This window comes from Labrus bergylta, chromosome 22 (genome assembly GCF_963930695.1).
Source record: "Labrus bergylta chromosome 22, fLabBer1.1, whole genome shotgun sequence".
Classification (NCBI taxonomy): domain Eukaryota; kingdom Metazoa; phylum Chordata; class Actinopteri; order Labriformes; family Labridae; genus Labrus; species Labrus bergylta.
Genome location: NC_089216.1, coordinates 11,820,079 through 11,840,016, shown reverse-complemented (window position 1 = coordinate 11,840,016; position 19,938 = coordinate 11,820,079). Strand labels below are relative to the sequence as shown.

Sequence of the window (19,938 nt, the reverse complement as noted above, 5' to 3'; positions counted from 1 at the left end):
CAGCTGTGGTTGTTGTTGGAGATGTTGTTTTGGCTGTAGGAGCTGTTGTGGTTGTTGTTGTTGTTGGAGTTGCTGTCATAGTTGTAGGAGCAGCTGTGGTTGTTCGAGCAGCTGTGGTTGTAGATGGAACAGCTGTGGTTGTTGTTGGTGCAGCTGTGGTTGGTGTTGGAGATGATGTTATCGTTGTTGGAGCTGCAGTGGATGTCATTGGAGCAGCTGTGGTTGTTGATTTAGATGCTGTGGTTGATGTTGGAGCAGCTGTGGTTGGTGTTGTAGATGATGTTGACGTTGTTGGAGCTGCTGTCGCCATTGTTGGAGCTGCAGTGGATGTTATTGGAGCAGATGTGGTTGTTGTTTGAGATGCAGTTGTTGTTGTTGGAGCTGCTGTGGTGGTTTGTGGGGCTGGTGTAGTTGTTGGAGCAGCTGTCGTTGTTGTTGGAGCAGCTGTGGTCGTTGTTGGAGCTGCTGTGGTCGTTTTTGGAACTGTTGTTATGGTTGTTGGAGCAGCTTTGGTTGTTGTTGGTGCAGCTGTAGTTGTCGTTGGAGCTGCAGTGGTTGTTGTTGGAGCTTCTGACGTGGCTGTAGGAGCAGCTGTTGTTGTTGGAGCAGCTGTGGTTGTTGTTGGAGCGGCTGTGGTTGTTAGAGCGGCTGTGGTTGTTGTTGGAGCCGGGATGGTTGTTGTTGGAACTGCTGTTATGGTTGTGGGAGCAGCTGTGGTTGTTGTTAGAGCTACTGTTGTGGTTGGAACTGCTGTTGTTGTTGTTTGAGCTGCAGTTGTTGTTGTTGGAGCTGCTGTGGTGGTTTGTGGGGCCGGTGTGGTTGTTGGAGAAGATGTGGTTGTTGGAGCAGCTGTGGTTGAGATTGGAACGGCTGTGGTTGTTGGAATTTCAGTCCTTGTTCGAGCGTCAGTGGTTATTGTTTGAGCTGTCGTCGACATTGTATGAGCTGCAGTTGTTGGTGTTGGAGCAGCTGTAATTGTTGTTGGAGCGGCTGTGGATGATGGAGCAGCTGTGGTTGTAGTTGGAGCTTCTGTCGTCGTTGTTGGAGCTGTTTTCGTGGTTGTAGGAACAACTGTTGTTGTTGGAACAACTGTGGTTGTTGGAGCAGCTGTGGTTGAAGATGGAACAGCTGTGGTTGTTGTTTGAGCTGAAATTGTTGGTGTTGGAGCAGCTGTGGTTGTTGTTTGAGCAGCTATAATTGGTGTTGGAGCTGTTTTCGTGGTTGTTGGAGCAACTGTGGCTGTTGTTGCTGTAGTTGTTGTTGGAGCTGTGGTTGTTGATGCAGTTGTCATTGTTGGAGCAGCTGTGGTTGTTGTTGGCGCGGCTGTGGTTGTTGTTGGAGCAGCTGTGGTTGTTATTGGAGGAGCTGTTGTTGTTGGAGCTGCAGTGGTGGATGTTGGAGCAGCTGTGGTTGTTGTTGGTGCAGCAGAAGTTGTTGTTGTAGCGGTTGTGGTTGTTGTTGGAGCGGCTCTGGTCATTGTTAGAGCGGCTGTGGTTGTTGTTGGACTGGTTGTGGTTGTTGTGTAAGCTGTGGTTGTTGTTGGTGCAGCTGTGGTTGTTATTGGAGCTGCAGTGGTTGTTGTTGGAGCAGCAGTGGTTGTTGTAGCTGCAGTTGTTGTTGTAGCAGCTGTGGTTGTTGTTGGAGAAGCTGTGGTCATTGTTGGAGATGCAGTGGTGGTTGTTGGTGCAGCAGAAGTTGTTGTTGGAGTGGCTGTGGTCGTTGTTAGAGTGGCTGTGGTTGTTGTTGGAGTGGCTGTGATTGTTGTATAAGCTGTGGTTGTTGTTTGAGCTGCAGTTGTGGTTGTTTGAGCAATTGTGGTTGTTGTTGGGGCGGCTGTGGTCGTTGTTGCTGTAGTTGTTGTTGGAGCTGTGGTTGTTGTTGGAGCGGCTATGGTTGTTGTTGATGCAGCTGTGGATGTTGTTTGAGCAGCAATAATTGGTGTTGGAGCTGTTGTGGTTGTTGTTGTTGTTGGAGTTGCTGTCATAGTTGTAGGAGCAGCTGTTGTTGTGGGAGCAGCTGTGATGGTTGTTGGTGCAGCTGTGGTTGTTATTGGAGCTGCAGTGGTTGTTGTTAGAGCAGCTGTGGTTGAGATTGGAACGGCTGTGGATGTTGGAATTGCAGTCCTTGTTCGAGCAGCAGTGGTTATTGTTTGAGCTGTCGTCGACATTGTATGAGCTGCAGTGGTTGGTGTTGGAGCAGCTGTGGTTGTTGTTGGAGTGGCTGTGGTTGTTGTTGGAGTGGCTGTGGTTGTTGTTGGAGTGGATGTGGTTGTTGTTGGAGCTGCTGTGGATGATGTTGGAGCCGGAATGGTGCTTGTTGGAACCTTTGTGGTGGTTTGTGGGGCTACTGTGGTTGTTGTAGCTGCTGTCAGAGTTGTACGAGCAGCTGTGGTTGTTGGAGCTGCTTTGGTTGTAGTTAGAGCTTGTGTCGTCGTTTTTGGAGCTGTTCTCGTGGTTGTTGGAGCAGCTGTGGCTGTTGTTGGAGTGGCTGTGGTTGTTGTTGGAGTGGCTGTGGTTGTTGTTGGAGTGGATGTGGTTGTTGTTGGAGCTGCTGTCGTGGTTGTAGGATCAGCTGTGGATGTTGGAGCAGCTGTGGTTGTTGTTGGAGCGGCTATGGTTGTTGTTGAAGCTGCAGTGGTGGTTGTTGGTGCAGCTATGGTTGTTGTTGGAGCAGCTGTGTTTATTGTTGCAGCAATGGTTGGTGTTGGAGAAGCTGTTGTTGTTGTTGGAGCTGCTGTCGTGGTTGTAGGAGTAGCTGTGGTTGTTGGAGCAGCTGTTGTCGTTGTTGGAGCTGCAGTGGATGTCATTGGAGAAGCTGTGGTTGTTGATTTAGATGATGTAGTTGTTGTTGGAGCAGCTGTGGTTGGTGTTGGAGATGATGTTGTCGTTGTTGGAGCTACTGTCGTGGTTGTAGGAGCAGCTGTTGTTGTTGGAGCAGCTGTCGTCATTGTTGGAGCTGCAGTGGATGTTATTTGAGCAGATGTGGTTGTTGTTTTAGCTGCTGTGGTTGTTGTAGGAACTGCTTTGGTTGTTGGTGGAGCAGCTGTGGTTTGTGTTGGAGATGTTGTTGTGGCTGTAGGAGCTGCTGTGGTTTTTGGATCAATTGTGGATGTGGTTGGAACAGCTGTTGTTGTTGTTTGAGCTGAAGTTGTTGTTGTTGGAGCTGCTGTGGTGGTTTGTGGGGCTGGTGTGGTTGTTGGAGAAGATGTGGTTGTTGGAGCAGCTGTGGTTGAGATTGGAGCGGCTGTGGTTGTTGGAATTGCAGTCCTTGTTCGAGCAGCAGTGGTTATTGTTTGAGCTGTCGTCGACATTGTATGAGCTGCAGTGGTTGGTGTTGGAGCAGCTGTGGTTGTTGTTGGAGTGGCTGTGGTTGTTGTTTGAGCAGCTGTGGTTGTTGTTTGAGCAGCTATGGTTGGTGTTGGAGCTGTTGTGGTTGTTGTTGGTGTTGAAGTAGCTGTGTTTGTTGTTGGAGCAGCTGTGGTTGTTGTTGGAAATGAAGTTTTTGTTGTTGGTGCTGCAGTGGTTGTTGTTAAAGCAGCTTTGCTTGTTTTTGGAAATGCAGTTGTGGTTGTTGGAGCAGCTATGGTTGGTGTTGGAGAAGCTGTTGTTGTTGTTGGAGCTGCTACCGTGGTTGTAGGAGTAGCTGTGGTTGTTGGAGCAGCTGTTGTCGTTGTTGGAGCTGCAGTGGATGTTATTGGAGCAGATGTGGTTGTTGTTGGAGCAGCTGTGGTTTGTGTTGGAGATGTTGTTGTGGCTGTCGGAGCTGCTGTGGTTGTTGGAGCAGCTGTGGTTTGTGTTGGAGATGTTGTTGTGGCTGTCGGAGCTGCTGTGGTTGTTGGAGCAGCTGTGGTTTTTGGATCAATTGTGGATGTGGTTGGAACAGCTGTTGTTGTTGTTTGAGCTGCAGTTGTTGTTGTTGCAGCTGCTGTGGTGGTTTGTGGGGCTAGTGTGGTTGTTGGAGAAGATGTGGTTGTTGGAGCAGCTGTGGTTGAGATTGGAGCGGCTGTGGTTGTTGGAATTGCAGTCCTTGTTCGAGCAGCAGTGGTTATTGTTTGAGCTGTCGTCGACATTGTATGAGCTGCAGTGGTTGGTGTTGGAGCAGCTGTGGTTGTTGTTGGAGTGGCTGTGGTTGTTGTTTGAGCTGCTGTTGTTGTTTTTGGAGCAGCTGTGGTTGTTGTTTGAGCAGCTGTGGTTGTTGTTTGAGCAGCTATTGTTGGTGTTGGAGCTGTTGTGGTTGTTGTTGTTGTTGTTGGAGTTGCTGTCATAGTTGTAGGAGCAGCTGTGGTTGTCGATGGAACAGCTGTGGTTGTTGTTGGTGCAGCTATGGTTGGTGTTGGAGATGATGTTGTCGTTGTTGGAGCTGCTGTCGTGGTTGTAGGAGCAGCTGTGGTTGTTGGAGCCGGTGTCGTCATTGTTGGAGCTGCAGTGGATGTTATTGGAGCAGATGTGGTTGTTGTTTTAGCTGCTGTGATTGTTGTAGGAGCTACTGTGGTTGTTGTTGGAGCAGCTGTGGTTTGTGTTGGAGATGTTGTTGTGGCTGTAGGAGCTGTTGTGGTTGTTGGAGCAGCTGTGGTTTTTGGATCAATTGTGGATGTGGTTGGAATAGCTGTTGTTGTTGTTTGAGCTGCAGTTGTTGTTGGAGCTGCTGTGGTTGAGATTGGAACGGCTGTGGTTGTTGGAATTGCAGTCCTTGTTCGAGCAGCAGTGGTTATTGTTTGAGCTGTCGTCGACATTGTATGAGCTGCAGTGGTTGGTGTTGGAGCAGCTGTGGTTGTTGTTGGAGTGGCTGTGGTTGTTGTTGGAGTGGCTGTGGTTGTTGTTTGAGCTGTTGTTGTTGTTTTTGGAGCGGCTGTGGTTGTTGTTGGAGTCGGTGTTGTTGTTGTTGGAGCTTCTGTCGCCGTTGTTGGAGCTGTTGTCGTGGTTGTAGGAACAGCTGTTGTTCTTGAAACAACTGTGGTTGTTGGAGCAGCTGTGGTTGGAGATGGAACAGCTGTGTTTGTTGTTTGAGCTGAAGTTGTTGTTGTTGGAGTTGCTGTCATAGTTGTAGGAGCAGCTGTGGTTGTTGGAGCCGCTGTGGATGTATTTGGAACAGCTGTGGTTGTTGTTTGAGTTGCAGTTGTTGGTGTTGGAGCTGTTGTGGTTGTTGTTGGAGCTGCTGTAGTGGTTGTAGAAGCAGATGTGGTTGTGGGAGCAGCTGTGGTGGTTGTTGGAGCCGCTGTGGTTGTTGTTGGAAATGCTGTGTTTGTTGTTGGAGCAGCTGTCGTAATTGTTGGAGCAGCTGTGGTCGTTGTTGGAGCTGCTGTGGTCGTTTTTGGAACTGTTGTTATGGTTGTTGGAGCAGCTTTGGTTGTTGTTGGTGCAGCTGTAGTTGTCGTTGGAGCTGCAGTGGTTGTTGTTGGAGCTTCTGACGTGGCTGTAGGAGCAGCTGTTGTTGTTGGAGCAGCTGTGGTTGTTGTTGGAGAGGCTGTGGTTTTTGGAGCGGCTGTAGTTGTTGTTGGAGCCGGGATGGTTGTTGTTGGAACTGCTGTTATGGTTGTGGGAGCAGCTGTGGTTGTTGTTAGAGCTACTGTTGTGGTTGTTGTTGCTGTGGTTGTTGTTGGAGCTTCAGTGGTGGTTGTTGTTGCTGTAGTTGTTGTGGGAGCAGTTGTGATTGTTGCTGGAGCTGCTGCTGTTGTTGTTGGAGAGGACGTGGTTGTCGTTGTAGTGGCTGTGGTTGTTGTTGGAGAGGCTGTTGTTGGATCATCTGTGGAGGTTTTTTGACCTGCTGTTGTTGTTGGAGCTCCTGCTGTTATTGTTGGAGAGGCTATGGTTGTTGTTGGAGATGTTGTGGTTGTTTTTGGAGCACTTGTGGTCGTTGTTGGAGCTGCTGCTGTTGTTGTTGGAGCTGCTGTGGTTGTTGTTAGAGCTGCTGTTGTGGTTGTTGTTGGAGCTTCAGTGGTTGTTGTTGGAGCAGCTGTGGTTGTTGTTGCTGTGTTTGTTGTTGTAGAAGCTGTGGTTGTTGTTGGAGCTTCAGTGGTGGTTGTTGGAGCAGCTGTGGCTGTTGTTGCTGTGGTTGTTGTGGGAGCAGCTGTGGTTGTTGTTGGAAATGAACTTTCTTTTGTTGGAGCTGCAGTGGTTGGTGTTGGAGAAGCTGTTGTTGTTGTTGGAGCTGCTGTTGTGGTTGTAGTAGTAGCTGTGGTTGTCGGAGCAGTTGTTGTCGTTGTTGGAGCTGCAGTGGATGTCATTGGTACAGCTGTGGTTGTTGATTTAGATGCTGTGGTTGTTGTTGGAGCAGCTGTGGTTGGTGTTGGAGATGATGTTGTCGTTGTTGGAGCTGCTGTCGTGGTTGTAAGAGCAGCTGAGGTTGTTGGAGCAGCTGTCGTCATTGTTGGAGCTGCAGTGGATGTTACTGGAGCAGATGTGTTTGTTGTTTTAGCTGCTGTGGTTGTTGTAGGAGCTGCTGTGGTTGTTGTTGGAGCAGCTGTTGTTTGTGTTGGAGATGTTGTTGTGGCTGTAGGTGCTGCTGTGGTTGTTGGAGCAGCTGTGGTTTTTGGATCAATTGTGGTTGTGGTTGGAACAGCTGTTGTTGTTGTTTGAGCTGCACTTGTTGTTGTTGGAGCTGCTGTGGTGGTTTGTGGGGCTGGTGTGGTTGTTGGAGAAGTTGTGGTTGTTGGAGCAGCTGTGGTTGAGATTGTTGCGGCTGTGGTTGTTGGAATTGCAGTCCTTGTTCGAGCAGCAGTGGTTATTGTTTGAGCTGTCGTCGACATTGTATGAGCTGCAGTGGTTATTGTTAGATTGGCTGTGGTTGTTGTTCGAGCTGCTGTTGTTGTTTTTGGAGCAGCTGTGGTTGTTGTTTGATCAGCTGTTGTTGGTGTTGGAGCTGTTGTGGTTGTTGTTGATGTTGAAGTAGCTGTGTTTTTTGTTGGAGCAGCTGTGGTTGTTTTTGGAATCAAAGTTTTTGTTGTTGGAGTTGCAGTGGTTATTGTTGGAGTAGCTGTGGTTGTTGTTGGAGTGGCTGTGGTTGTTGTTTGAGCTGCTGTTGTTGTTTTTGGAGCAGCTGTGGTTGTTGTTTGAGCAGCTGTTGTTGGTGTTGGAGCTGTTGTGGTGGTTGTTGTTGTTGTTGGAGTTGCTGTCATAGTTGTAGGAGCAGCTGTGGTTGTAGATGGAACAGCTGTGGTTGTTGTTGGTGCAGCTGTGGTTGGTGTTGGAGATGATGTTGTCGTTGTTGGAGCAGCTGTGGTTGTTGGAGCAGCTGTGGTTGTAGATGAAACAGCTGTGGTTGTTGTTGGTGCAGCTGTGGTTGGTGTTGGAGATGATGTTGTCGTTGTTGGAGCTGCAGTGGATGTCATTGGAGCAGCTGTGGTTGTTGATTTAGATGCTGTGGTTTTTGTTGGAGCAGCTGTGGTTTGTGTTGGAGATGTTGTTGTGGCTGTCGGAGCTACTGTGGTTGTTGTTGGAGCAGCTGTGGTTTGTGTTGGAGATGTTGTTGTGGCTGTAGGAGCTGTTGTGGTTGTTGGAGCAGCTGTGGTTTTTGGATCAATTGTGGATGTGGTTGGAACAGCTGTTGTTGTTGTTTGAGCTGCAGTTGTTGTTGTTGGAGCTGCTGTGGTGGTTTGTGGGGCCGGTGTGGTTGTTGGAGAAGATGTGGTTGTTGGAGCAGCTGTGGTTGAGATTGGAGTGGCTGTGGTTGTTGGAATTGCAGTCCTTGTTTGAGCAGCAGTGGTTATTGTTTGAGCTGTCGTCGACATTGTATGAGCTGCAGTGGTTGGTGTTGGAGCAGCTGTGGTTGTTGTTGGAGTGGCTGTGTTTGTTGTTTGAGCTGCTGTTGTTGTTTTTGGAGCAGCTGTGGTTGTTGTTGGAGTCGGTGTTGTTGTTGTTGGAGCTGCTGTAATTGTTGTTGGAGCGGCTGTGGATGATGTTGGAGCCCGAATGGTGCTTGTTGGAACTTTTGTGGTGGTTTGTGGGGCTACTGTGGTTGTTGTAGCTGCTGTCAGAGTTGTAGGAGCAGCTGTGGTTGTTGGAGTAGCTGTGGTTGTAGGAACAGCTGTTGTTGTTGGTGTTGGAGCAACTGTGGTTGTTTTTTGAGCAGCTATAATTGGTGTTGGAGCTGTTGTGGTTGTTGTTGTTGTTGGAGTTACTGTTATAGTTGTAGGAGCAGCTGTGGTTGTTGGAGCCACTGTGGATGTATTTGGAACAGCTGTGGTTGTTGTTTGAGCAGCTATAATTGGTGTTGGAGCTGTTGTGGTTGTTGTTGTTGTTGGAGCTGCTGTAGTGGTTGTGGGAGCAGCTGTGGTTGTGGGAGCAGCTGTGGTTGGTGTTGGAACAGCTGTGGTTGTTGTTTGATCTGCTGTCGTCGTTGTTAGAGCTGCAGTGGTTTGTGTTGGAGCAGCTGTCGTGGTTAAAGGAGCAGCTGTTGTTGTTGGATGAGCTGTGGGTGTTGGAGCAGCTGTCGTTGGTGTTGGAGCAGCTGTGGTTGTTGTTGTTGTTGCTGCTGTCATAGTTGTAGGAGCAGCTGTCGTTGAAGTTGGAGCAGCTTTGGTTGTTTTTGGCGCTGCTGTCTTCGTTGTTGGAGCAGCAATGGTTGTTGCTGGAGCTCCTGTGGTTGTTGTTGGAGCTGATGTGGTCTTTGTTGGAGCCGCTGTGTTTGTTGTTTGAGCAGCTGTGGATGTTGTTGAAGCAGCTGTGGTCGTTGTTGGAGCTGCAGTGGTGGTAGTTGGAGCAGCTGTGGTTGGAGCTGCAGTGGTGGTTGTTGGAGCAGCTGTGGCTGTTGTTGCTGTAGTTGTTGTTGGAGCTGTGGTTGTTGTTGGAGCAGCTGTAGTTGTTGTTGGAGCTGTGGTTGTTATTGGAGGAGCTGTTGTTGTTGGAGATGCAGTGGTGGTTTTTGGAGCAGCTGTGGTTGTTGTTGGTGCAGCAGAAGTTGTTGTTGCAGCGGTTGTGTTTGTTGTTGGAGCGGCTCTGGTCATTGTTAGAGCGGCTGTGGTTGTTGTTAAACTGGCTGTGGTTGTTGTGTAAACTGTGGTTGTTGTTGGTGCAGCTGTGGTTGTTATTGGAGCTGCAGTGGTTGTTGGAGCAGCAGTGGTTGTTGTAGCTGCAGTTGTTGTTGTAGCAGCTGTGGTTGTTGTTGGAGAAGCTGTGGTCATTGTTGGAGATGCAGTGGTGGTTGTTGGTGCAGCAGAAGTCATTGTTGGAGCGGTTGTGGTTGTTGTTAGAGTGGCTGTGGTCGTTGTTAGAGTGGCTGTGGTTGTTGTTGGAGTGGCTGTGATTGTTGCATAAGCTGTGGTTGTTGTTAGAGCTGCAGTGGTGGTTGTTTGAGTAATTGTGGTTGGAGCTGCAGTGGTGGTTGTTGGAGCAGCTGTGGCTGTTGTTGCTTTAGTTATTGTTGGAGCTGTGGTTGTTGTTGGAGCGGCTATGGTTGTTGTTGAAGCTGCAGTGGTGGTTGTTGGTGCAGCTATGGTTGTTGGTGGCGCGGCTGTGGTTGTTGTTGGAGCAGCTGTGTTTATTGTCGCAGCTGTGGTTGGTGTTGGAGTAGCTGTGTTTGTTGTTGGAGCTGCAGTGGTTGTTGTTTGAGCAGCTTTGCTTGTTTTTGGAAATGCAGTTGTGGTTGTTGGAGCAGCTATGGTTGGTGTTGGAGAAGCTGTTGTTGTTGTTGGAGCTGCTGTCGTGGTTGGCGGAGTAGCTGTGGTTGTTGGAGCATCTGTGGTTTGTGTTGGAGATGTTGTTGTGGCTGTAGCAGCTTCTGTGGTTGTTGTAGCAGCTGTGGTTTTTGGATCAATTGTGGATGTGGTCACAACAGCTGTTGTTGTTGTTTGAGCTGCAGCAGTTGTTGTTGTTGCAGCTGCTGTGGTGGTTTGTGGGGCTGGTGTGGTTGTTGGAGAAGATGTGGTTGTTGGAGCAGCTGTGGTTGAGATTGGAGCGGCTGTGGTTTTTGGAATTGCAGTCCTTGTTCGAGCAGCAGTGGTTATTGCTTGAGCTGTCATCGACATTGTATGAGCTGCAGTGGTTGGTGTAGGAGCAGCTGTGGTTGTTGTTGGAGTGGCTGTGGTTGTTGTTGGAGTGGCTGTGGTTGTTGTTTGAGCTGTTGTTGTTGTTTTTAGAGCGGCTGTGGTTGTTGTTGGAGTCGGTGTTGTTGTTGTTGGAGCTGCTGTAGTTGTTGTTGGAGCGGCTGTGGATGATGTTGGAGCCGGAATGGTGCTTGTTGGAACTTTTGTGGTAGTTTGTGGGGCTACTGTGGTTGTTGGAGCAGCTGTGGTTGTAGTTGGAGCTTCTGTCGTCGTTGTTGGAGCTGTTGTCGTGATTGTAGGAACAGCTGTTGTTGTTGGAACAACTGCGGTTGGAGATGGAACAACTGTGGTTGTTGTTTGAGCTGAAGTTGTTGGTGTTGGAGCAGCTGTGGTTGTTGTTTGAACAGCTATGGTTGGTGTAGGAGCTGTTGTGGTTGTTGTTGGAGCTGCTGTAGTGGTTGTAGAAGCAGATGTGGTTGTGGGAGCAGCTGTGGTGGTTGTTGGAGCTGCAGTGGTAGTTGTGGGAGAACCTGTGTTTGACGTTGTAAGAGTTGTTGTTGTTGGAGCTGCTGTCGTGGTTGTAGGATCAGCTGTGGATGTTGGAGCAGCTGTGGTTGTTGTTGGAGCGGCTGTGGTTGTTGTTGAAGCTGCAGTGGTAATTGTTGGTGCCGCTATGGTTGCTATTGCTGTGGCTGTGGTTGTTGTTGGAGCAGCTGTGTTTATTGTAGCAGCTGTGGTTGGTGTTGGAGTAGCTGTGTTTGTTGTTGGAGCAGCTGTTTTTATTGTTGGAGCAGAAGTGGTTGTTGTAAGAGCTGCTGTGGTTCTTTTTGGAACTGTTGTTATGGTTGTTGTAGCAGCTGTGGTTGTTGTTAGAAATGCTGTGGTTGTTGTTGAAGCTGCTGTTGTTGTTGTACGAGCTGCTGTGGTCTTTTTTGGAACTGTTGTTATGGTTGTTGTAGCAGCTGTGGTTGTTGTTAGAAATGCTGTGGTTGTTGTTGAAGCTGCTGTTGTTGTTGTACGAGCTGCTGTGGTCCTTTTTGGAACTGTTGTTATGGTTGTTGGAGCAGCTGTGGTTGTTGTTGGAAATGCTGTGGTTGTTCTTGGAGCAGCTGTGGTTTTGGTTAGAACAGCTGTTGTTGTTGTTTGATCAGCTATGGTTGATGTTGGAGCAGCTGTGGATGTTGTTTGAGTTGCTGTCGTTGTTCTTGGAGCTGCAGTGGTTGTTGGAGCAGCCGTCATTGGTGTTGGAGCGGCTGTGGTTGTTGGAGCTGCTGTGGTTGTTGTTGGAGCCGGGATGGTTGTGGTTGGAACTGCTGTTATGGTTGTGGGAGAAGCTGTGGTTGTTGTTAGAGCTGCTGTTGTGGTTGTTGTTGCTGTGGTTGTTGTTGGAGAAGCTGTGGTTGTTGTTGGAGCTTCAGTGGTGGTCGTTGGAGCAGCTGTGGCTGTTGTTGCTGTAGTTGTTGTTATAGCAGCTGTGCTTGTTGTTGGAGCACTTGAGGTCATTGTTGGAGCTGCTGCCGTTATTGTTGCAGAGGCCGTGGTTGTTGTTGGAGTAGCTGTGGTTGTTGTTGGAGCTGCTTTTGTTGTTGTAGCAGCTGTGGTTGTTGTTGGAGATGCTGTTGTTGGATCATCTGTGGAGGTGTTTTGACCTGCTGTTGTTGTTGGAGCTCCTGCTGTTGTTGTTGGAGAGGCTATGGTTGTTGTTGGAGATGCTGTTGTTGTTGTTGGAGAACTTGTGGTCGTTGTTGGAGCTGCTCCTGTTGTTGTCGGAGCTGCTGTGGTTGTTGTTAGAGCTGCTGTTGTGGTTGTTGTTGCAGTGGTTGTTGGAGCAGCTGTCGTTGGTGTTGGAGCTGCTGTGGTTGTTGTTGGAGCTGATGTGGTTGTTGTTGGAGGAGCTGTGGTTGTTGATTTAGCTGCTGTTGTGGCTGTAGGAGCTGCTGTGGTTGTTGGAGCTGCTGTGGTGGTTTGTGAGTCTTCTATGGTTGTTCCTGTTGGAGCTGTTGTTATACTTGAAGGAGCAGCTGTGGTTGTTGGAGCAGCTGTGGTTGTAGTTGGAGCAGCTGTGGTTGTTGTTTGACCTGCTGTCGTCGTTGTTGGAACGGCTGTCGTGGTTGGAACGGCTGTCGTTGTTGTAGGAGCAGCTGTGGTTGTTGTTGGAGCTGCAGTGGTGGTTGTTGGGGCGGCTGTGGTTGTTGTTGGAGCTGCAGTGGTGGTTGTTGGGGCGGCTGTGGTTGTTGTTGGAGCTGCAGTAGTTGTTTTTGGAGCTGTGATTGTTGGTGGAGGGGCTGTGGTTGTTGTTGATGCATCTGTGATTGATGTTGGTGTAGCTGTGGTTGTTATTGGAGCAGCTGTGGTTGTTGTTGGAGCTGCAGTGGTGGTCGTTGGGGCGGCTGTGGTTGTTGTTGGAGCGGCTGTAGTTGTTGTTAGATCTGCAGTGGTGGTTGTTGGAATAGCTGTGGTTGTTGTTGGAGCTGCAGTAGTTGTTGTTGGAGCTGTGATGATTTGTGGGGCGGCTGTGGTTGTTGTTGATGCATCTGTGGTTGATGTTGGTGCAACTTTGGTTGTTGTTGGTGTAGCTGTGGTTGTTGTTGGAGCAGCTGTTGTTGTTGTTGTTTTAGCAGCTGTGGTTGTTATTGGAGCAGCTGTGGTTGTTGTTTTAGTGGCTTTGGTTGTTGTTGGAGCAGCTGTGGTTGTTGTGAGAGCTGCAGTTGTCGTTGTTTGAGCAGCTGTTGTTGTTGTTGGGGCAGCTGTGGTCGTTGTTGGAGCTGCAGTGGTTGTTGTTGCTGTGGTTGTTGTTGGAGAAGCTGTGGTTGTTGTTGGAGCTGCTGTCGTGGTTGTAGGAGCAGCTGTGGTTGTTGGAGCAGCTGTCGTCATTGTTGGAGCGGCTGTGGTTGTTGTTGGAGCTTCTGACGTGGTTTTAGGAGCAGCTATTGTTGTTGGAGCAGTTGTAGTTGTTGTTGGAGCTGCAGTGGTGGTTGTTGGAGCAGCAGTGGTTGTTGTTGGTGCAGCTGTAGTTGTTGTTGGAGCTGCAGTGGTTGTTGTTGGAGCTTTTGACGTGGTTGTAGGAGCAGCTGTTGTTGTTGGAGCAGCTGTGGTTGTTGTTGGAGCCGGGATGGTTGTAGTTGGAACTGCTGTTATGGTTGTGGGAGCAGCTGTGGTTGTTGTTAGAGCTACTGTTGTGGTTATTGTTGCTGTGGTTGTTGTTGGAGAAGCTGTGGTTGTTGTTATAGTGGCTGTGGTTGTTGTTGGAGCAGCTGTGGTTGTTGTTAGAGCTGCAGTGGTAGTTGTTTGAGCAGCTGTTGTTGTTGTTGGGGCAGCTGTGGTCGTTGTTGAAGCTGCAGTGGTTGTTGTTGCTGTGGTTGTTGTTGGAGAAGCTGTGGTTGTTGTTGGAGCAGCTGTCGTGGTTGTAGGAGCAGCTGTGGTTGTTGGAGCAGCTGTCGTCGTTGTTGGAGCGGCTGTGGTTGTTGTTGGAGCTAGAGTGGTGGTTGTTGGAGCTGTAGTGGTTGTTGTTGGTGCAGCTGTAGTTGTTGTTGGAGCTGCAGTGGTTGTTGTTGGAGCTTCTGACGTGGTTGTAGGAGCAGCTGTGGTTGTTGTTGGAGCGGCTGTGGTTGTTGTTAGAGCTGCAATGGTAGTTGTTTGAGCAGCTGTTGTTGTTGTTGGGGCAGCTGTGGTCGTTGTTGAAGCTGCAGTGGTTGTTGTTGCTGTGGTTGTTGTTGGAGAAGCTGTGGTTGTTGTTGGAGCAGCTGTCGTGGTTGTAGGAGCAGCTGTGGTTGTTGGAGCAGCTGTCGTCGTTGTTGGAGTGGCTGTGGTTGTTTTTGGAACTACTGACGTATTTGTAGGAGCAGCTATTGTTGTTGGAGCAGTTGTAGTTGTTGTTGGAGCAGCTGTAGTTGTTGTTGGAGCTAGAGTGGTGGTTGTTGGAGCTGTAGTGGTTGTTGTTGGTGCAGCTGTAGTTGTTGTTGGAGCTGCAGTGGTTGTTGTTGGAGCTTCTGACGTGGTTGTAGGAGCAGCTGTTGTTGTTGGAGCAGCTGTGGTTGTTGTTGGAGCGGCTGTGGTTGTTGTTGGAGCTGTGATGATTTGTGGGGCGGCTGTGGTTGTTGTTGATGCATCTGTGGATGATGTTGGTGCAGCTTTGGTTGTTGTTGGTGTAGCTGTGGTTGTTGTTGGAGCAGCTGTGGTTGTTGTTTTAGCGGTTGTGGTTGTTTTTGGAGTAGCTGTGGTTGTTGTTGGAGCGGCTGTGGTTGTTGTTAGAGCTGCAGTGGTAGTTGTTTTAGCAGCTGTTGTTGTTGTTGGGGCAGCTGTGGTCGTTGTTGAAGCTGCAGTGGTTGTTGTTGCTGTGGTTGTTGTTGGAGAAGCTGTGGTTGTTGTTGGAGCTGATGTAGTGGTTGTAGGAGCAGCTGTGATTGTTGGAGCAGCTGTCGTAGTTGTTGGAGCGGCTGTGGTTGTTGTTGGAACTACTGACGTGGTTGTAGGAGCAGCTATTGTTGTTGGAGCAGCTGTAGTTGTTGTTGGAGCGGCTGTAGTTGTTGTTGGAGCTAGAGTGGTGGTTGTTGGAGCTGTAATGGTTGTTGGTGCAGCTGTAGTTGTTGTTGGAGCTGCAGTGGTTGTTGTTGGAGATTCTGACGTGGTTGTAGGAGCAGCTGTTGTTGTTGGAGCAGCTGTGGTTGTTGCTGGAGCGGCTGTGGTTGTTGGAGCGACTTTGGTTGTTGTTGGAGCCGGGATGGTTGTTGTTGGAACTGCTGTTATGGTTGTGGGAGCAGCTGTGGTTGTTGTTAGAGCTGCTGTTGTGGTTGTGGTTGTTGTTGCTGTGGTTGTTGTTGGAGCAGCTGTGGCTGTTGTTGCTGTAGTTGTTGTGGGAGCAGCTGTGGTTGTTGTTGGAGCTGCTGCTGTTGTTGTTGGAGTGGCTGTGGTTGTTGTTGGAGATGCTGTTGTTGGATCATCTATGGAGGTTTTTTGACCTGCTGTTGTTGTTGGAGCTCCTGCTCTTGTTGTTGGAGAGGCTATGGTTGTTGTTGGAGATGCTGTTGTTGTTGTTGGAGCACTTGTGGTCGTTGTTGGAGCTGCTTCTGTTGTTGTCTTAGCTGCTGTGGTTGTTGTTAGAGCTGCTGTTGTGGTTGTTGTTGCAGTGGTTGTTGGAGCAGCTGTCGTTGGTGTTGGAGCTGCTGTGGTTGTTGTTGGAGCTGATGTGGTTGTTGGTGGAGCAGCTGTGGTTGTTGTTGGAGCTGCTGCTGTTGTTGTTGTAGTGGCTGTGGTTGTTGTTGGAGCTGCTGTTGTGGTTGTTGTTGCAGTGGTTGTTGGAGCAGCTGTCGTTGGTGTTTGAGCAGCTGTTGTTGTTGTTGGGGCAGCTGTGGTCGTTGTTGAAGCTGCAGTGGTTGTTGTTGGAGCTTCTGACGTGGTTGTAGGAGCAGCTGTTGTTGTTGGAGCAGCTGTGGTTGTTGTTGGAGCGGCTGTGGTTGTTGTTGGAGCTGTGATGATTTGTGGGGCGGCTGTGGTTGTTGTTGATGCATCTGTGGATGATGTTGGTGCAGCTTTGGTTGTTGTTGGTGTAGCTGTGGTTGTTGTTGGAGCAGCTGTGGTTGTTGTTTTAGCGGTTGTGGTTGTTTTTGGAGTAGCTGTGGTTGTTGTTGGAGCGGCTGTGGTTGTTGTTAGAGCTGCAGTGGTAGTTGTTTTAGCAGCTGTTGTTGTTGTTGGGGCAGCTGTGGTCGTTGTTGAAGCTGCAGTGGTTGTTGTTGCTGTGGTTGTTGTTGGAGAAGCTGTGGTTGTTGTTGGAGCTGATGTAGTGGTTGTAGGAGCAGCTGTGATTGTTGGAGCAGCTGTCGTAGTTGTTGGAGCGGCTGTGGTTGTTGTTGGAACTACTGACGTGGTTGTAGGAGCAGCTATTGTTGTTGGAGCAGCTGTAGTTGTTGTTGGAGCGGCTGTAGTTGTTGTTGGAGCTAGAGTGGTGGTTGTTGGAGCTGTAATGGTTGTTGGTGCAGCTGTAGTTGTTGTTGGAGCTGCAGTGGTTGTTGTTGGAGATTCTGACGTGGTTGTAGGAGCAGCTGTTGTTGTTGGAGCAGCTGTGGTTGTTGCTGGAGCGGCTGTGGTTGTTGGAGCGACTTTGGTTGTTGTTGGAGCCGGGATGGTTGTTGTTGGAACTGCTGTTATGGTTGTGGGAGCAGCTGTGGTTGTTGTTAGAGCTGCTGTTGTGGTTGTGGTTGTTGTTGCTGTGGTTGTTGTTGGAGCAGCTGTGGCTGTTGTTGCTGTAGTTGTTGTGGGAGCAGCTGTGGTTGTTGTTGGAGCTGCTGCTGTTGTTGTTGGAGTGGCTGTGGTTGTTGTTGGAGATGCTGTTGTTGGATCATCTATGGAGGTTTTTTGACCTGCTGTTGTTGTTGGAGCTCCTGCTCTTGTTGTTGGAGAGGCTATGGTTGTTGTTGGAGATGCTGTTGTTGTTGTTGGAGCACTTGTGGTCGTTGTTGGAGCTGCTTCTGTTGTTGTCTTAGCTGCTGTGGTTGTTGTTAGAGCTGCTGTTGTGGTTGTTGTTGCAGTGGTTGTTGGAGCAGCTGTCGTTGGTGTTGGAGCTGCTGTGGTTGTTGTTGGAGCTGATGTGGTTGTTGGTGGAGCAGCTGTGGTTGTTGTTGGAGCTGCTGCTGTTGTTGTTGTAGTGGCTGTGGTTGTTGTTGGAGCTGCTGTTGTGGTTGTTGTTGCAGTGGTTGTTGGAGCAGCTGTCGTTGGTGTTTGAGCAGCTGTTGTTGTTGTTGGGGCAGCTGTGGTCGTTGTTGAAGCTGCAGTGGTTGTTGTTGGAGCTTCTGACGTGGTTGTAGGAGCAGCTGTTGTTGTTGGAGCAGCTGTGGTTGTTGTTGGAGCGGCTGTGGTTGTTGTTGGAGCTGTGATGATTTGTGGGGCGGCTGTGGTTGTTGTTGATGCATCTGTGGATGATGTTGGTGCAGCTTTGGTTGTTGTTGGTGTAGCTGTGGTTGTTGTTGGAGCAGCTGTGGTTGTTGTTTTAGCGGTTGTGGTTGTTATTGGAGTAGCTGTGGTTGTTGTTGGAGCGGCTGTGGTTGTTGTTAGAGCTGCAGTGGTAGTTGTTTTAGCAGCTGTTGTTGTTGTTGGGGCAGCTGTGGTCGTTGTTGAAGCTGCAGTGGTTGTTGTTGCTGTGGTTGTTGTTGGAGAAGCTGTGGTTGTTGTTGGAGCTGATGTAGTGGTTGTAGGAGCAGCTGTGGTTGTTGGAGCAGCTGTCGTAGTTGTTGGAGCGGCTGTGGTTGTTGTTGGAACTACTGACGTGGTTGTAGGAGCAGCTATTGTTGTTGGAGCAGCTGTAGTTGTCGTTGGAGCGGCTGTATTTGTTGTTGGAGCTAGAGTGGTGGTTGTTGGAGCTGTAATGGTTGTTGGTGCAGCTGTAGTTGTTGTTGGAGCTGCAGTGCTTGTTGTTGGAGATTCTGACGTGGTTGTAGGAGCAGCTGTTGTTGTTGGAGCAGCTGTGGTTGTTGCTGGAGCGGCTGTGTTTGTTGGAGCGACTTTGGTTGTTGTTGGAGCCGGGATGGTTGTTGTTGGAACTGCTGTTATGGTTGTGGGAGCAGCTGTGGTTGTTGTTAGAGCTGCTGTTGTGGTTGTGGTTGTTGTTGCTGTGGTTGTTGTTGGAGCAGCTGTGGCTGTTGTTGCTGTAGTTGTTGTGGGAGCAGCTGTGGTTGTTGTTGGAGCTGCTGCTGTTGTTGTTGTAGTGGCTGTGGTTGTTGTTGGAGATGCTGTTGTTGGATCATCTATGGAGGTTTTTTGACCTGCTGTTGTTGTTGGAGCTCCTGCTCTTGTTGTTGGAGAGGCTATGGTTGTTGTTGGAGATGCTGTTGTTGTTGTTGGAGCACTTGTGGTCATTGTTGGAGCTGCTTCTGTTGTTGTCATAGCTGCTGTGGTTGTTGTTAGAGCTGCTGTTGTGGTTGTTGTTGCAGTGGTTGTTGGAGCAGCTGTCGTTGGTGTTGGAGCTGCTGTGGTTGTTGTTGGAGCTGATGTGGTTATTGGTGGAGCAGCTGTGGTTGTTGTTGGAGCTGCTGCTGTTGTTGTTGTAGTGGCTGTGGTTGTTGTTGGAGATGCTGTTGTTGGATCATCTATGGAGGTTTTTTGAGCTGCTGTTGTTGTTGGAGCACTTGTGGTCGTTGTTGGAGCTGCTGTGGTTGTTGTTAGAGCTGCTGTTGTGGTTGTTGTTGCTGTGGTTGTTGTTGGACCTTCAGTGGTGGTTGTTGGAGCAGCTGTGGTTGTTGTTGCTGTGGTTGTTGTTGTAGAAGCTGTGGTTGTTGTTGGAGCTTCAGTGGTGGTTGTTGGAGCCGCTGTGGCTGTTGTTGCTGTCGTTGTTGTGGGAGCAGCTGTGGTTGTTATAGCAGCTGTGGTTGTTGTTGGAGTACTTGAGGTCATTGTTGGAGCTGCTTTGGTTGTTGTTGGAGCTGCTGCCGTTATTGTTGCAGAGTCCGTGGTTGTTGTTGGAGTAGCTGTGGTTGTTGTTGGAGCTGCTATTGTTTTTGTAGCGGCTGTGGTTGTTGTTGGATCATCTGTGGAGGTTTTTTGACCTGCTGTTGTTGTTGGAGCTCCTGCTGTTGTTGTTGGAGAGGCCGTGGTTGCTGTTGGAGTGGCTATGGTTGTTGTTGGAGATGCTGTGGTTGTTGTTGGAGCACTTGTGGTCGTTGTTGGAGCTGCTGCTGCTGTTGTTGGAGCTGCTGTGGTTGTTGTTGGAGCTACTGCTGTTGTTGTTGGAGCTGCTGTGGTTGTTGTTTGAGCTGCTGCTATTGTTGTTGGAGAAGCTGTTTTTATTGTTGGAAATGAACTTTTTGTTGTTGGAGCAGTGGTTGTTGGTGGGGCGGCTGTGGTTGTTGTTGACGCATCTGTGGTTGATGTTGGTGCAGCTGTGGTTGTTGTTTTTGTAGCTGTGGTTGTTGTTGGAGCAGCTGTGGTTGTTGTTTTATCAGCTGTGGGTGTTGGTGGAGTAGCTGTGGTTGTTGTTTTAGCGGCTGTGGTTGTTGTTGGAGCAGCTGTGGTTGTTGTTGGAGCTGCAGTGGTTGTTGTTGGAGCTTCAGTGGTGTTTGTTGGAGCAGCTGTGGTTATTGTTTGTGTAGCTGTAGTTGTTGTTGGAGCAGCTGTGGTTGTTGTTAGAGCAGCTGTGGTCGTTGATGGAGCTGCAGTGTTTGTTGTTGCTGTGGTTGTTGTTGGAGAAGCTGTGGTTGTTGTTGGAGCTGCTGTCGTGGTTGTAATTGAAGGTGTGGTTGTTGGAGCAGCTATCGTCGTTGTTAGTGCAGCTGTGGTTGTTGTTGGAGCGGATGTAGTTGTTGTTGGATCTGCAGTGGTGGTTGTTTGAGATGCAGTGGTGGTTGTTGGAGCAGCTGTCGTCGTTTTTGGTGCGGCTGTGGTTGTTGTTGGAGCGGATGTAGTTGTTGTTTGATCTGCAGTGGTGGTTGTAGGAGCTGCAGTGGTTGTTGTTGGAGCAGCTGTGGTTGTTGTTGGTGCAGCTGTAGTTGTTGGAACAGCGGTAGTTGTTGTTGGAGCTGCAGTGGTGGTTTTTGGAGCTGCAGTGGTGGTTGTTGGAGCGGCTGTGGTTGTTGTTGAAACTACTGTGGTGGTTTGTGGGGCTACTGTGGTTGTTATAGCTACTAACATAGTTGTAGGAGCAGCAGTGGTTGTTGAACCTGCTGTGGTTGTAGTTGGAGCTGCTGTTGTCGTTTTTGGACAAGCTGTGGTTGTTGTAGGAGCTGCTGTGGTTAGTGTTGGAGCTGCTGTGGTTGTTGTTGGAGCTGATGTGGTTGTTGTTGTAGCAGCTGTGTTTGTTGTTTGAGGAGCTGTGGTTGTTGATTTAGCTGCTGTTGTGACTGTAGGAGCTGCTGTGGTTGTTGGAGCTGCTGTGGTGGTTTGTGAGGCTGTTGTGGTTGTTCCTGTTGGAGCTGTTTTTATACTTGAAGGAGCAGCTGTGGTTGTTGGAGCAGCTGTGGTTGTAGTTGGAGCAG

The 19,938-nt window shown here is 49.3% G+C and overlaps 2 protein-coding genes across 2 annotated transcripts; both read right to left on the bottom strand.

Annotated features, from left to right (window-relative positions):
* Nucleotides 1–25: 25 nt before the first annotated feature.
* LOC136177528 (mucin-2-like) lies at nt 26–9,961 on the bottom strand (the record flags this gene model as incomplete). The annotated part of the gene is made up of 9 exons (XM_065950954.1): nt 9,944–9,961; nt 9,767–9,834; nt 8,303–8,676; nt 4,444–5,523; nt 3,309–3,942; nt 3,122–3,266; nt 936–2,614; nt 734–849; nt 26–648 (listed from the first exon to the last, which is right to left on the bottom strand). Coding segments are annotated over exons 1-9 (4,737 nt in total), but the record flags the coding sequence as incomplete, so codon positions are not given.
* A 604-nt stretch (nt 9,962–10,565) lies between these two features.
* Nucleotides 10,566–19,594, bottom strand: LOC136177527 (GATA zinc finger domain-containing protein 14-like). The gene is made up of 4 exons (XM_065950953.1): nt 18,822–19,594; nt 18,352–18,474; nt 11,989–12,369; nt 10,566–11,088 (listed from the first exon to the last, which is right to left on the bottom strand). The coding sequence occupies exons 1-4, from the start codon at nt 19,592–19,594 to the stop codon at nt 10,566–10,568; spliced, it is 1,800 nt and encodes a 599-aa protein (XP_065807025.1).
* Between the last annotated feature and the right edge of the window lie 344 nt (nt 19,595–19,938).

Bases quoted from the DNA above. Each gene is read 5' to 3' on its own strand.
- LOC136177527 (XM_065950953.1), bottom strand. From the start codon at position 19,594: ATGTTAGTAGCTATAACAACCACAGTAGCCCCACAAACCACCACAGTA. The intron at 18,475-18,821 runs GTCAACAACAAC...CAACAACCACAG, and splicing joins CCAACATCAACCACAGATGC to CCGCTACAAAAACAATAGCA. The intron at 12,370-18,351 runs GTACTCCAACAA...CAACAACCACAG, and splicing joins AGCTCCAACAATGACCTCAA to CCGCCCCAACGACCACCACT.